General features: G+C 49.5%; 1 protein-coding gene across 1 annotated transcript; it reads left to right on the forward strand.

Moving 5' to 3' along the window:
• Window positions 1-565: 565 nt before the first annotated feature.
• LOC138730104 (ATP-dependent RNA helicase DDX19B) lies at window positions 566-14,485 on the forward strand. Its single transcript, XM_069874938.1, has 12 exons — window positions 566-701; window positions 1,854-1,902; window positions 2,328-2,381; window positions 3,813-3,948; window positions 5,586-5,678; window positions 6,647-6,749; window positions 7,477-7,591; window positions 7,754-7,931; window positions 8,422-8,659; window positions 9,893-10,055; window positions 11,352-11,543; window positions 12,601-14,485. The coding sequence occupies exons 1-12, from the start codon at window positions 645-647 to the stop codon at window positions 12,660-12,662; spliced, it is 1,440 nt and encodes a 479-aa protein (XP_069731039.1). The 5' UTR covers window positions 566-644; the 3' UTR covers window positions 12,663-14,485.
• The last annotated feature ends 543 nt before the right edge of the window (window positions 14,486-15,028 follow it).

Below are 15,028 nucleotides of genomic sequence, written 5' to 3' on the forward strand. Positions count from 1 at the left end.
CCAGCCCCACGCCACATAGGGTCCCAGACCCCAGCCCCACATCATACAGGGAGTCCCCAGCCCCACACCACATAGGGGGCCTGGACCCCAGCCCCACACCATGCAGGGAATCCCCAGCCCCACACCACATAGGTTCCTGGACCCCAGCCTCACACCATACAGGGAACCCCTAGCCCCACACCACATAAGGCCCTGGACCCCAGCTCCACACCACATAGGGGGCCTGGACCCCAGCCCCACACCATACAGGGAATCCCTAGCCCCACACCATACAGAGAGTCCCCAGCCCCACACCACACAGGGTGCCTGGACCCCAGCCCCACACCATGCAGGGAATCCCCAGCTCCACGCCACATAGGTTCCTGGACCCCAGCCCCAAATCATACAGGGAATCCCCAGCCCCACACCACATAGGGGGCCTGGACCCCAGCCCCCAAGCTCGCGGTGCCCCCTTTATCCCCCCACGCCTTCCCGGAACCCTCGTGCCCCGGAACGCTCGGCTCAGGGCGCGGTTTCCGGAGGGGGGTGGTTGGTGTTCGCGGAGGGCGGGGGGGGCGGAGCCCGCGGCGCACGCGCCCTTCCCGCGCGCGGCGCCATTGCGGCGGGGGACGAGGAGGCGGAGGAGGGCGAGCCCCGGCCCGGCCATGGCCACCGACTCCTGGGCCCTGGCCGTGGACGAGCAGGAGGCGGCGGCGGAGTCGGTGAGCGGGGACCGGGGGGAAACCGGGGGCCGCGGCCGCGCTGCCACGTCCTCCTCATCGCCTCCCTCCTCACCTTCTCCTTCTTCCGCCCCCCTCTCCTCCTACTCCCCTGCCTTCCTCCTCCTACCCCCTCTTTCCCTCTCCCCCTCCATCCCATCTCCCCTCTCCCCCTCCATCCCATCTCCCCTCTCCCCCTCCATCCCATCTCCCCTCTCCCCCTCCATCCCATCTCCCCTCTCCCCCTCCATCCCATCTCCCCTCTCCCCCTCCATCCCATCTCCCCTCTCCCCCCAATCTCCCCCCTCTGCCTTCCTCCTCCTCCACTCCTTCTCTCCTCCTCCTCCACTCCCTCTCTCCTCCTCCTCCTCTTTCTTCTCCTGACCCCTCTCTTCTCCTCCTCCTGACCCCTCTCTTCTCCTCCTCCTGACCCCTCTCTTCTCCTCCTCCACTCCCTCTCTCCTCCTCCTCCTGACCCCTCTCTCCTCCTCCTCCTGACCCCTCTCTCCTCCTCCTCCTGACCCCTCTCTCCTCCTCCTCCTCCTGACCCTTCTCTCCTCCTCCTCCTCCTGACCTTTCTCTCCTCCTCCTCTTCCTTCTTCTGATCCCTCTCTCCTCCTTCTTCCTCCTTCTTCTTCCCCCTCTCCTCCTCCTTCTTCTTCTGACCCTTCTCTCCTCGTCTTCCTCCTCCTTCTTCTCAACCCTCAACCCTCCTTCTCCTCCTCCTTCTTCTTCTTCTCCCCCCTCTCCCCTCCTCTTTTTCTTCTTCTCACCCCTCTCCCCTCAACCCTCCTTCTCCTCCTTCTTCTTCTTCTTCTCCCCCCTCTCCCCTCCTGCTCCTTCTCACCTCTCTCTCCTCCTCTTTTTCTTCTTCTCACCCCTCTCCCCCCGCTCCTCTGAAAAACTTTTGAGCAGCCTGATCTAGCGGGAGTGGAACTGGATGGGCTTCAAGGTCCCTTCCAACCCAGACCGTGCCATGATTCTATGAAAACAAATTAATTTTGCTGTCTTCATCTCATTTGCCTTCAAGGACTGGTTTCGCTGCCCAGTAATTTCATCAGCCTTGAGGAAAGCTCGGGTTTTCCCGACTGTCAGTAAAACACAGGTACAGTCACCTTCAGGTGGCCCTGATGTTGTGTTTTTCCTCACTTACAGCTGAGCAGTTTACACCTGAAGGATGAAAAACCCAAACCAGATGCCAATGGTGAGTTCTAGCGCTGAAATGGGGTTAGAAAGGGCATCAGGCATTTCCACTGGGTTGGGAGTGTTGCTGCCAAAGGAAATTCCCATTTAGTTAAAAAAAATCGAGAGAAGGGAAACATAAAGCTGAGATTAAGCAGCAGCGTGGACTAAATATCTGGCTTGTTCACTTGTTCTGCTAGCCTGAGTCTTTGAAATCCCATTTTGCTGCGTTCAAGGAGCAAAATCGATCGTTGGGTTGATAAAACTTTAGTTTAACTTCCCAGAGCAAGCCATAACTTGGGATCCTCTGTGTAACAAAAGAGCAGGGCTGTTCCCATCAGGAAAATGGGCTGTTCTGTAGCTTTTCACACAATATTCAACACCTAAAACTGGGTGGGTGTGAGCTGACCTTCCATCCCACCCCCAAACCTGTTTGTTTTGTTGCAGGTGCTGTTATCAAGGTAGATGACAACGTCGAAAAGACAGAGGATGAGGAGAAGGGTAAGTGCCTTCTGGAAAAATGGTTGGATGATGAATGTTGAGAAGAAAATTCACTTAAAATGAGCCTGCCTTATGTCCCTGGATGGATGACCCTGTATCTCACCCAAAGGACTTAATTGTAAAACGTGTCCTTCCTCCAGTGGGTCCTGTAATAACATGGGAGGCTCCTGATTTAGGGTGGAGAGAAATAAGGAGATAGCAGTATCCTCAAATGCAGAACTGAATACGGAAACAGTTGGATAACCTGGAGCTGGGATTGCTGTAGCACCCAATGTGTTGCCTGTATGAAATGGCTGTGAAGAGGGGGCTCTTAATCCTTCAGAAAGTGGCATTGGAAAACAGATTTATTAGCAGAACCCCAGAGTGCAGTGGTTTAGCTTTTGGATTCGATCTCAATTATCCTCAGCTCCTGCTGCTTTTCAGCTCTGGAATCTTTAAAAGTACCGATTGCCCTCAAACTTGCTTTAAAAAGGAGAACCCTAAATGGTGTCTGCATATGTCAGATTTAAGGGTTGAAAAGGCTTTCAACCCTGTATTGCCTTCCAGGTAGATGCAAAGCTATAATCCCTTAAATAAGAGAAGTTTAGGTCCCCCTTAAAACATTGCTGCCTTCGGTTAGATGTGAATGTCTGGGATATCCTGCTAAGTGTTTCCTTCAGGAAGTTTTGAGCTCTTTTATGACATTGCTCTGTAATAGAGAATTTGGAATTTCATAGAACAGTTAGGTTTGGAAGGGACCTTAAAGATCATCTAGTTCCAACCCCCCTGCCATGGGCAGGGACACCTCCCACTGGATCAGGGGCTCCAAATCCCATCCAGCCTGGCCTTGAACCCCTCCAGGGATGGGGCAGCCACGACTTCCCTGGGCAACCTGGGCCAGGGCCTCCCCACTCTTATAGTGAAGGAATTCTTCCTAATGTCTAGTGTAAACCTGCCCCTCTCCAGTTTATACCCATTCCCCTTTGTCCTATCACCACAAGCCTTTATTAAAAGTCCCTCTCCAGCTTTCTTGTAGCCCTTTTCAGGTACTGGAAGGTCGCTATAAGATCAACAGGTCTCTATAAGGTGAACAAGCACGACTCTCTCAGCCTGTCCTCATACGGGAGGTGCTCCAGCCCTCTGATCATCTTTGTAGCCTCCTCTGGACCTGTTTCCAACAGCTCCGTATCCTTCTTAGGTTGAGATTCCAGAACTGGACACAGTACTCCAGATGAGGCCTCACAGGGGAGGAACAGAGGGGCAGAAACACTTCCCTCCATATGCTGGCCACACTTCTTTTGATGCAGCCCAGGACCCAGTTGGCCTTCTGGGCTGCGAGCGCACATTGCCGGCTCGTGTTGAGCTTCTCATTTGGATTCACCTCATCCTTTGTAACCAGCTTGGTACCGCAACAGGCTGAGATTTATCAGTTTTAACCTCCTTTTCCCCCAGAGGACAGAGCCGCGCAGTCCCTGCTGAACAAGCTAATCCGCAGCAACTTGGTTGACACAACGAATCAAGTGGAGGTGCTGCAGAGGGATCCCACGTCGCCGCTCTACTCCGTGAAGTCTTTCGAGGAGCTGCGGCTGTAAGTCCTCTTCGATTCCCTGGCTGTGTAGGAGGTAGCGCTTAAAAGTGCAGGGGCTTCTGCTTCAAGTCACTGCAAGTTTGTCATTAATTAGTTTATTATTTAAATGCAAGGAGAATTATTTTATCTCAGTGCCTTGTGAAAAATTCTGTCTGAAAGGAGCTGATTTTAAATCCTGTGATGGTTCAGCACCAGCAGTGAACAGCACAAAAGGAAAAGCTTATCTTTTCCCTGCCAGCCAGAGTGGATTTATGTACTGGAGACACTACAGACGCTGGTGTTTTCTGACCCTTCCTATTGAACACCTTTAACTGGGGGGCTTTGAAGCAACAATAGCTGTATTTAAGGCATGATAGATTTATACACAGTTTTGATGTGCTGAAGAGGCTGTTCTGTGTGGATTGTTGGTTGTAATCATGATCCTGAGTTTGTGACTCTTCTGTAAGCCAGGGAGATTGGAACCCATGAGACTTCTCACCCTGAAATGTCAGGATGTCATTTCACTTTGTTGATGTTAGTGGTTGCACATCTGAAAAAAACCCTGAGGTCCTGTAGTGCCTGTTTGACTAATTGCTGTCTTTCAAAAGCCAAACAATCCCAGTGAGTTAATGATGGGGCAGCCAGACTAATTGCATCTTCATATTGTTATGACTCTGTGTATCCTTGGCAACTGGTGCCGAGCTGGGCTTTGTGTGTCCTTGCTTCTGAGCAGCACAAGGTTGCGTTTGCAAAGAGCTTTTGTTCCAGCCGCCATCTGAAAGTAATAGTTGATCTTTAAAAAGTGAACTGTGCTGAATGGGAAGTTCTTAACAGTGGGAAGTGGTGGGTAGGGAACCTGTAACCTGTGCTGAGAGGAAATCCCTTACTGCTAACAACACTCCAGCAGCTCTTGGGAGGTCACTGGCACTGCAGCCTGGATTTTAGGCTCTCCTTGGATATACACAAGTGTCTGCTGGGCTGGGGAAGCTTCCTTGAGGAGAAGCAATCAGCGAGCATTTGAGGACACATGGGGTTGTGACCGTGGATCACTTGGTGATCTGAATTATCAGTTATTTCCAGTTCCGTGCGCTCAGCTGGGTTCGCACTGAAGTTTTAAAGTCTGTGTGTGTCACAGAATTTGTCACAACGCACTGAAGTCCTCTTAATGATTTCAAGCTGGGACACTTCATTCTGTTCCCCGCATACTAGGCTCACTAGGTCCTGTATTTGAGTCTTCAAGGAGTGATAATTTTGGCACCAGGATAAGGTACGGCTGAGGAAAAGGGATTGGCCTAAAGGGCAGGATTAATGCTCTTTGCTCTGGGATTCCTGGGATTGTCTGCAAAGCTGCTTTGGAACCAGCAGCCCTGTGCTGTCCTGGAGCTGCAACACAGGGTTTTCCACGTAGCTGTGAAAAGCAAGGATGCAGGCAGCCGTTCTGAACCAAAGGGGCTGGCAAAGCTCCCTTTCCAGACTTTCTGCTGTCGCTTGTAGCTTCCAGACTCTAATCGCAGTCACCTCACCAGCGCGTCTACAGTGGGTGCACAGAAAGGGGCAGCTCCCGGTCTGGTTGTGGGTTTTTTGCTCACCTTTTTGTACGCAAATGAAAACCAAATGTACTTTAATAGGCCGCGGTATAAAAACTCCTCTGTTTTCAGGAAGCCACAGCTCCTGCAAGGAGTCTACGCCATGGGCTTCAACAGACCATCTAAGATACAAGAGAATGCCCTGCCCATGATGCTTGCTGAACCGTATGTACACACGCTTTCTAATCCCTTCCAGGATAGGAAAGATGCCCTTTCAGAGCTTAAAGGGAGCCTACAGGAAAGCTGGGGAGGGGCTCTTGATCAAGAGTGCAGGGAGAGGATGAGGGGGAGTGATTTTATGCTGAAAGAGGGCAGATTGAGATGAAATCTTATGGAGAAATGTTTTCCTGTGAGGGTGGGGAGGCCCTGGCCCACGTTGGCCAGAGAAGTGGTGGCTGCCCCATCCCTGGAGGTGTTGGAGGTTGGATGGGGCTTGGAGCAACCTCATCGAGCGGGAGGTATCCCTGCCCATGGCAGGGGGTGCAACTGGCTGGGCTTTGAGGTCCTTCCAACCAAAACCATTCCACGATTCTATGATGTGAAGAATTTAGCGTGCTAGAACTGATCTGTAGAGGGAGGATCGTGGTGGGGTGAAGGTTTCTCATGCCACAGTGCTTCTATAGTCACAACCTATGTGACACCAGCCCTGGATTTCTCCTTTTCCCAGGTCTGGTGCTGAACGTGTAGTGCTGCAGCGTTCAGCTGAGGTCAATCCAATTTTCCTAATCGACATAGAGGAGAAATAATAAGGCTGCTGTGGAACCCAGCTCCAGGATACCTGTGAGGGTGGGCATAGTCGAGGTGCTGTATGGCTGGTTTTTGCCTGAGCTGAAATTTGTGGAGTATTAAAACACTTGGAAGAAATGTGCAAAATGGAAAAGTACTGACAGATAATTGCACTTTTCCTTCCCAATCTCCGTAATCAAGAGGTGCTGAAAGAGTTGATAGAGGACAGAAACTTAACTTCTGCCCCGTGGAGCGTAGCTGGTCGAGTTAGGCACCAGTCCAGAGCAGTGGTAAATCTAAAAGGTAGCAAAATGCTACTTGCTGCGTTTTCTCTCTCATTCATCCCCGCGAATGTGTTGTTTAGGTAGTTCCTCTGGTTGTGCTCATGTTTGCTGTATGTTCTGCAGCCCCCAGAACTTGATCGCACAATCTCAGTCTGGTACTGGCAAGACAGCTGCCTTTGTCCTGGCCATGCTCAGTCGCGTTGAACCTGGGAACAAGTATCCACAGGTAACGTTTCTTGGATATAACTGCTTGGGGGAGAGTTACTCGGGGTGCAGGGCCACCAAGTGAAGAGGCTGGGCTTCTCTGACACCTTTGGTAGTAAATTCATAGCTTGATAAAGCCATCTCTGTGATGATGAAGGGCTTCGTAGGTGATTGAGGGATCTATCAAATGCCTTTAATGCCAAAGATGTGGGGTTTTCCCACAACTCGTTCCTGTCAGTCCCTGCATTCTGTCACTCAGGATGCTGTTGCTCTGTGAGGAGTTAAACTGGGGGGGATGTCATTCTGAGAGAGATTAAATCGGAGAAATATTGTGGACTGAAGGGGGTTAAGTGGGATTTGAGCTGGAGGAGAAGTTATCTGTGACAATAGAGCAGACAGCACCTGGAAAGGGGCTTTTTTAACCCAATTTCCTTATCAGATAATTGAACACTTTTACCAAGGCTAGAGTTCTGTCCTTAAAATACACTGTTCGTAACATTTAGTGTAGGCATTAGGTTCTGTGTCGCTGCTGTCCAGAGGTGTCCCCCAGCAGAGTATCTGTGCTCTCAGGGCTGAGGTGCAGGATTGAACACAGCCTGTGTCCTGTCACTGCCCTGGTTTCGGAATGCAGAGCTCCGTGGTTCTTCCTCTCCAGGAAAGCTTCAGTAACAAGGATTTTTAAAAGCAAGTGCGATAGCATTGCCAGGGACACTGGTTTCCTCAAATATGTTATTCTTCTGTCTCTCCAGTGTCTGTGCCTTTCCCCAACGTACGAGCTGGCACTTCAAACAGGAAAAGTGATTGAACAGATGGGAAAGTTTTATCCAGAGCTGAAACTTGCATACGCTGTCCGAGGCAACAAATGTGAGTAATGAGAAATGTTACAAACATGAGATAAATGAGCCAGTGGTGTTCTTCAGGAACAATAGAGCAGTCAGATGGTGAAATAGGCTCATTCAGAGAGGGGCAGAGTGTTTCTTTGCCTGCCCAGCCACCTTATGAAAGCTTTCCCTTCTGTATTGGCAGTGGAGAGAGGGCAGAAGATCTCCGAGCAGATTGTAATCGGCACACCCGGCACTGTGCTGGACTGGTGCTCCAAACTGAAGTTTATAGATCCCAAGAAAATCAAAGTGTTCGTCTTAGATGAGGCTGATGTGATGATAGCGACCCAGGGCCATCAGGACCAGAGCATCCGCATTCAGAGGTGAGGAGTTGGTGGACAGTTTTTCTTTCCATTTTCTTTTTTCTTTCCATTATAGCCATTTTGTAATGTAGGGAGAGCAAGGCTGGATTCTTGACTGGCATCTTGGTCGATAAAGCAACAAGGTGATGATGATCTATTTAGCTCTAATCCCGAGGGTTAATAAAGACTCTGTGCCAGGGGGTGATGAGCAGGTTCATTTTGTTACAAAATTAAAAGCCTGTCCCTGGAGCAGGGTTTATTCATTCTTAAGAATGCCAGTCTGGATGCCACTGGTTCCTGAGGGAAGGATCAGGTGTTGATACGATTAGCATTCATCTCTTCAGCCACTGAAATAACTGGTTCTGAGGCTGTTGATCTGCATTGACTGTGGCGTTAATCCCATGAGGATATCGAGGGTGGCAGCGTTGCGTGGGAATGGACTCGATGATCCGGTGAGTCTCTTCCAACCTGGTTATTCTATGAATGCTCCTCATTTTCCTTTCTCTTGCAGAATGCTCCCCAGGGACTGCCAGATGCTTCTGTTTTCTGCCACTTTCGAGGATTCTGTGTGGAAGTTTGCTCAAAAAGTTGTTCCTGACCCAAATGTTATCAAACTAAAGCGAGAGGAGGAGACACTGGACACTATTAAGCAGTATTATGTTCTGTGCAATAACAGAGACGAGAAGTTCCAGGCGCTCTGCAATATCTATGGCGCCATCACCATTGCCCAGGCCATGATCTTCTGCCATGTGAGTCCTTCCAGAAAACGTTAGTCCTAACAATCCCGTTAGCGTTTGCTAGTGCGAATATCCTGGCCAGGAAGGCTTTTCAGAAACATAGGAAGGACAGGGATCTGTGGAATGAGTCCAGAGGAGGACACGGAGATAATCTGAGGGCTGGAGCACCTCCCCTATGAAGACAGGCCCCATCCGTGGAGGTATTGAAGGCCAGGTTGGATGGGGCTTGGTGCCCCTGATCCAGTGGGAGGTGTCCTTCTCCTGGCAGGGGTGGAACTGGCTGGGCTTTGAGGTCCCTTCCAACCCAAACCATTCTATGATTCAAAACCAAGGACACAAATTGCCCTTTTCTTTGGCTTTTCTGGCTCCTGCTTTGAGCCAAATCATGAGTGCCATGATAGCACTTGCTAGTTTGCATCTCTGAGGTTTTCCTGTCCAAGAGAGCACAACAGTCATTTTTGCTCTTGGATTCCTTTGAAGCAGTGATCAGAGCAATGCACAATTTTCCAAAACAAATTATAATTCAGAATTACTGAAAAAAAAAAACCGAGACATTCCAGCTGAGACTGGAAAATGGATAAAAATAGGGCAGAATGAAGGATGGGGACAGCTTTTAGTTTCTTTAGCTTTCCCTGGGACTCCCGGTTCCCTTGGGTAGTTGGTGATGCACCTCTGGGGTCTCCCTGGGAATTGTATGGAGGCTTCTTTTTATTTCTGGAAGCCAAACCCCAGTGCTGACAGCACCAGAACAGCCAGATAAAGTGAGATCAGGCAAGGCAAAACCTCTGTTTTAGGGTCTGCTTTTGGGCTGTCACAGGAGGTGTTAATATCAAATGTAATTGCTGCTCAGAAAACCATCATAATTGGAAACTCATTCTAGATGCTTAAAGCCTCTGTTGGATTTCACAGCTACATTCAGCTCAAACCCTGACATTTTCCAAGCTGGGAAGTTTTGGTTTCTTGATTTAGCGTCTATGTGTAATCCCTCACATAGTGAAAACTGAGGAGGAGAGCAAGGAAAACACCTACTTTCCTTAAGGCAGGGTTCTTGTGATGGCAGATCCGCACTTTCCTATTCTGGATGGGAGAGCTAGGAGCACAGTTTGTGATGGAACAGGGGTGGACACAGCGCTGAAGCTGTTTCCTAGAAAAACAGAGCAGCCACAGAACTCCCAGTCGACCCCAGAGAGGTTTGTTCCTGCCTTAAAACATCCTCCTAAAGATGGGCCTGGCTTTGTATTTCAGACTCGGAAGACAGCCGGCTGGCTGGCAGCAGAGCTTTCCAAGGAAGGCCATCAGGTGGCATTGCTGAGCGGGGAAATGATGGTGGAACAGAGAGCTGCTGTGATCGATCGCTTCCGAGAGGGCAAGGAGAAGGTGCTGGTGACCACCAACGTCTGTGCCAGAGGTAGGGATGGTGGAGCTGGGCCAGAAACGATGATTTCTCCTTGAATCCTGTGTTCAGTTCTGGGCCCCTCACCACAAGAAAGATGTTGAGGCTCTGGAGCGAGTCCAGAGAAGAGCAACGAAGCTGGTGAGGGGGCTGGAGAACAAGAGGAGTGGCTGAGAGAGCTGGGGGTGTTTAGGCTGGAGAAGAGGAGGCTGAGGGGAGACCTCATTGCTCTCTCCAACTCCCTGAAAGGAGGTTGTGGAGAGGAAGGAGCTGGGCTCTTCTCCCAAGGGACAGGGGACAGGACGAGAGGGAATGGCCTCAAGCTCCACCAGGGGAGGTTCAGGCTGGACATTAGGAAAAAATGTTTCACAGCAAGGGTCCTTGGTCCCTGGCAGAGGCTGCCCAGGGAAGGGGTTGAGTCCCCTTCCCTGGAGGGGTTTAAGGGACAGGTGGACGAGGTGCTGAGGGACGTGGTTTAGTGCTTGATGGGAATGGTTGGACTCGATGATCCTGGGGGTCTTTTCCAACGTGGGGATTCTGTGATTCCTGTGATAATGTGCAGCCAGCCAGCTTCCAGAAAGAATCCGCATCCCCAGGTGTTCCTGTCAGGACAAATTAGGGTCTTTTAAAGTAATTCCTAGACTTGCTTTATGGCTGGACTTGATCGTAAAGGTCTTAAGTGATTCCATGACCATGTCTGTGCATATAAAGATGCCTGTGGACAAACACAGGGCTCCTTGTAAGCTTCCTGCAGCTTGAGATGGAAAAGTGCATCCTGTGGGAATGTTATCTTCCTGGTGCCAAGCGTGGCTTGTCTGGCTGACCCTCGGGGTTTAAAATAAACACATTGTGAAATACGGAAATCTGAAAAGTCCTGAACTCCAGTAGGAATTTGTGTTGCAATTTGATATCCTAGGACAGTTAAGACCGTGTAGTTCTTGGGGAAAAACAAGAGGCCTTTACAGAGAGGAGGGAGTTTCTGAAATAACATCACTGCTGGCTACAGCTGAGCAGCTCCGACTGTTTTTCTCTTCGCTGTTGCAGTGGGATTCTCTGGGGTAACAGCTAGATAGTTTCTATTTCAAAGTATGTTGTAAGGATACTGTGGAAAAGACCCCTTTCAGCATTTTGGACTGGCTATTAACTCCTCTCTCAGTGTGGCCACAGCTCCCTGAAAGCTGTTGAAAATCCTGCTGTTGGAAAACCTGGATATGGGGACCAAACTGCCTGTGGGCCAGGCTGGAGGGGACTGTTCCTACTGCACGGGGGTTTAAAATGTCCTTGTGTAATCGGATCCTTTCTTTTCCTCAGGGATCGATGTCGAGCAGGTCTCTGTTGTTATCAATTTCGATCTCCCTGTGGATAAAGATGGAAATCCAGATAACGAGACCTACTTGCACCGGATCGGGCGCACAGGTCGCTTCGGCAAGCGCGGACTGGCTATCAACATGGTGGACAGCAAGCACAGCATGAATATTCTCAACAGAATCCAGGAGCATTTCAGTATGTACCCGCAGGCTTTCTTCTTCCTCTAAAATTAGGTGTTGTTCCTGCAGGATTTTGACTGGCTGGATACTGAGGAGATCCGTGTAGAGACCTAAACTGGCAGCAGAGAACACATCAGGTGCAGCTTGTATAAAGTCACGTAGGATTCAGAACTGCTGCATATGAGGGGAGCGAGAATCAGTCGTGGTGTCTGCTGGCCACCTGGATAGTCCTTAAAATGGATATTCCAGAGATGGGCAACATTCAGACTAGGAGAAGTCGGGCTGGAAAGCTGCCTGGAGGAGAAGGACCTGGGGGTGTTGGTTGAACATGAGCCAGCAGTGGCCCAGGTGGCCAAGAAGGCCAGTGGCATCTTGGCTTGGATCAGAAACGGCGTGGCCAGCAGGTCCAGGGAGGTTCTTCTCCCTCTGGACTCGGCACTGGTGACACCGCTCCTCGAATCCTGGGGTCAGTTCTGGGCCCCTCACCACGAGAAGGATGTTGAGGCTCTGGAGCGAGTCCAGAGAAGAGCAACGAAGCTGGTGAGGGGGCTGGAGAACAAGAGGAGCAGCTGAGAGAGCTGGGGGTGTTTAGGCTGGAGAAGAGGAGGCTGAGGGGAGACCTCATTGCTCTCTCCAACTCCCTGAAAGGAGGTCGTGGAGAGGAGGGAGCTGGGCTCTTCTCCCAAGGGACAGGGGACAGGACGAGAGGGAATGGCCTCAAGCTCCACCAGGGGACGTTCAGGCTGAACATTAGGAAAAAATTTTTCATGGCAAGGGTCCTTGGTCCCTGGCAGAGGCTGCCCAGGGAGGGGGTTGAGTCCCCTTCCCTGGAGGGGTTTAAGGGGCGGGTGGACGAGGTGCTGAGGGACATGGGTTAGTGGTTGATGGGAATGGTTGGACTTGATGATTCGGTGGGTCTCTTCCAACCTGATGATTCTATGATTCCAGTACCTGGATGAGCTGTGTTACAGTTTTAAAACCTGACTGAATGTTTCACGGATAAACCTGAACTCCACAAAAAGTAGCTTTCCCTTCTCTGCTCTGTTTTACGACTCGTTTCTTCTCTTTCCCAGACAAGAAGATAAACAAATTGGATACAGACGACTTGGATGAAATTGAGAAGATCGCAAACTGAAGCCCAGCTGCTGGAACTGGTGCGGACCCTGCTGTGGAAGCTCTCCCACTCCAATTGGATCAGCGCTCGGATTGGCACGCCTCTCAGCTCGTCCCGAAAAGGACTCTTAAAGCATGAGTACACGAACACAAAAATTACCTCATTTTAACAATCGCAGTTGGACTTCAAATTGTGCAACTATGGGGAGGAAGAGGAAATGTTTACAGAAGCTTTTAACATTTCTTAGTTTAGCCTTAAAATGGGGAAGATCTTTTCAATTATAAGAAATACGCTTGCCAGAAAAAAGGGCAGTATGTGATTAGCTAAAACAAATCTTTTAAAATATAAAACTTTATGACCTTTATTTGGAATCCAATTCAGCATTAAGCTGATCAGTTCAAATTCAACAAACGGATAATGGATGTGAGTAACGAAATAACAAACACAAAACCACCCAAAGGAGGCAGCTGGGTTTTGGCTAAAAACTCAACTTGGACAGAATAGGATGTTATTCCCTTTGATGCTCCCCTGAGCTCTTTAAAACTTATTTCTGGCTTCCTGATGGAGTTGCCCTGCTTTTTCTTACCTAAATTGCCCCAAGGATGATAGCTTCTTCTTGCAAAAGGAGGTGCCGTGTGGCTTTTGCTGGGCAGTGTTTTCTTTTTTGTCCTTGACTTGTTAGAACGGCCACTCTCTGTAAATCAGGGTGGTGGGGATGGTGCTTAACTACACACTTGGACGCTTTTGATTAACTTCCAAACCTTCAGATAAACTTCAAAGCCAAGGGGTACGGTGGGTGGGGAAGGACGGGGTGGGATGAAGGGAGCTGTGCTAATTACTTTTCCAAATCAATTCCCCTCCGTAGAAAGCCGAGGTGGTTCAGTGACAAGTGGAAGAGTTGTTCGGTCACCTTTAGGCAGGCCGTGCCAGTTCTAAACGCTGCTGGGAAGCTCTGCACGAGTAACATAGAGAACCACTGGGCTTCAGTGATCAGTTCTAGAAAAAGGAAGAAAAGAAGAGAAACATAAAGATCATGCTGGCTTGTATTGACAAAAAAAAAAAAAATTATCCCTTTAGACACCAGATTTACCCGTTCCAGTGTGTTTCAGTCCCAGAGTTTTGAGTTAAATTGCTCAGCCAAACCGCAGACGGAAAGTGCTCCACTGTCACGGTGCTCGTGGTGCAGAACAGTCACGAGTCCTTCAGCCCGGAAGGAGGGATTCGCAACTTCTGCCCTCGAGCTTTTTGTTCAATCGGGACCATTCTGGTGCGCAAAGCCTGGGGGTTGCTCCCCCAGCCCGGTTTCCAGAAGGAGGCGGCTCCGGAGCTAGAACAGAGGGTGCACAGCTCTTTTTTGGGGGAAAGGGGACATGCGTGAGCAGCCATTGGTGGACGAATCACTTCAAAACTAATGTACAAATTGTAAATTTACCTAGGAATTCTCTTTGCAATTTTGGCCATCATATTCTGTTCAAAGACAGGAACATGGATCCTTTTACCAAGTAAAAAAAAGGCTCATGTAAAACGTACCTAAAATTTTAGGAAATTGTGCACCCTTTTATCAATTTGTATAAAGGCTTTAGTGAGAAAAACACAAACAAACTGTTAAATTTAAACTTTTTTGTATTCTGGGGTGTATCTATTTTTATTCTGTTGGAAACCTATTTAAAAGTGGCAGGTGAGTGAGTGCTTGCGTGGCGAGTGGAAGAGTTGTTCAATCACCTACTTTAACAGAACAGCTGAGTGACGGCAGAGTCGGGGTGAGTCGTCGTGGACGCTGCTGCTGCTCCTGTGTGCTCTTTCTAATGTACTTTTAATTGGAATAAAGAACACCTACTGAAAAAGCGCTTTTTTTGTGGTGTTTAAAAGCCTCAGGTAAGGATTGAAGGCTGAATTTCTGCAGTCACCCTGCTCTGAAGCGCTTTGTGCTCCGCTGCAAGCTTGTTTTTAACACAGGATGGAGACACAAGCTCTGGGAAGATGGATACAGGATGGGGGGGAGGATAGTTGGCCACCTAAATCTGATCTGGATGGTCCTTGAGGTGTTCGCCACCCAATCAAGTGTGTTCCATGTGGAACACTCAGCTCACAGAAACCACTTTACGGTCGTGTTTCAGCCTAAAAGGTTTTATTGATTGTACCACACAGGATGAAAGCGCTCGGCAACTTGGAAGGCACACGGCATACAGAAAACCAGAGAGGAATCAACCACTTAACACTGAATGAAACCCCAAACGGTTCTGGTTCGTGGAACAAAGTGAAACGCACGCTCCCAGGGAGGTTTGATTAAAAGCACCCAGATGTTTTGGTATCATGGTCTCCCTGAAGACACTGGGATGCAGTTACCCTCGCCTGCAGTGGAAGGTAGATTGAAATATTGCCTTTAA

The sequence above is a fragment of the Phaenicophaeus curvirostris genome, chromosome 22, assembly GCF_032191515.1.
Source record: "Phaenicophaeus curvirostris isolate KB17595 chromosome 22, BPBGC_Pcur_1.0, whole genome shotgun sequence".
NCBI classification, from domain to species: Eukaryota; Metazoa; Chordata; class Aves; order Cuculiformes; family Cuculidae; genus Phaenicophaeus; species Phaenicophaeus curvirostris.

Excerpts from the sequence above, each read along its gene's own strand:
- LOC138730104 (XM_069874938.1), top strand. The coding sequence starts at position 645 with ATGGCCACCGACTCCTGGGCCCTGGCCGTGGACGAGCAGGAGGCGGCG. Across the intron at positions 7,592-7,753 it reads CGCTGTCCGAGGCAACAAAT|TGGAGAGAGGGCAGAAGATC; the intron begins GTGAGTAATGAG and ends CTGTATTGGCAG. Across the intron at positions 10,056-11,351 it reads CACCAACGTCTGTGCCAGAG|GGATCGATGTCGAGCAGGTC; the intron begins GTAGGGATGGTG and ends TCTTTTCCTCAG.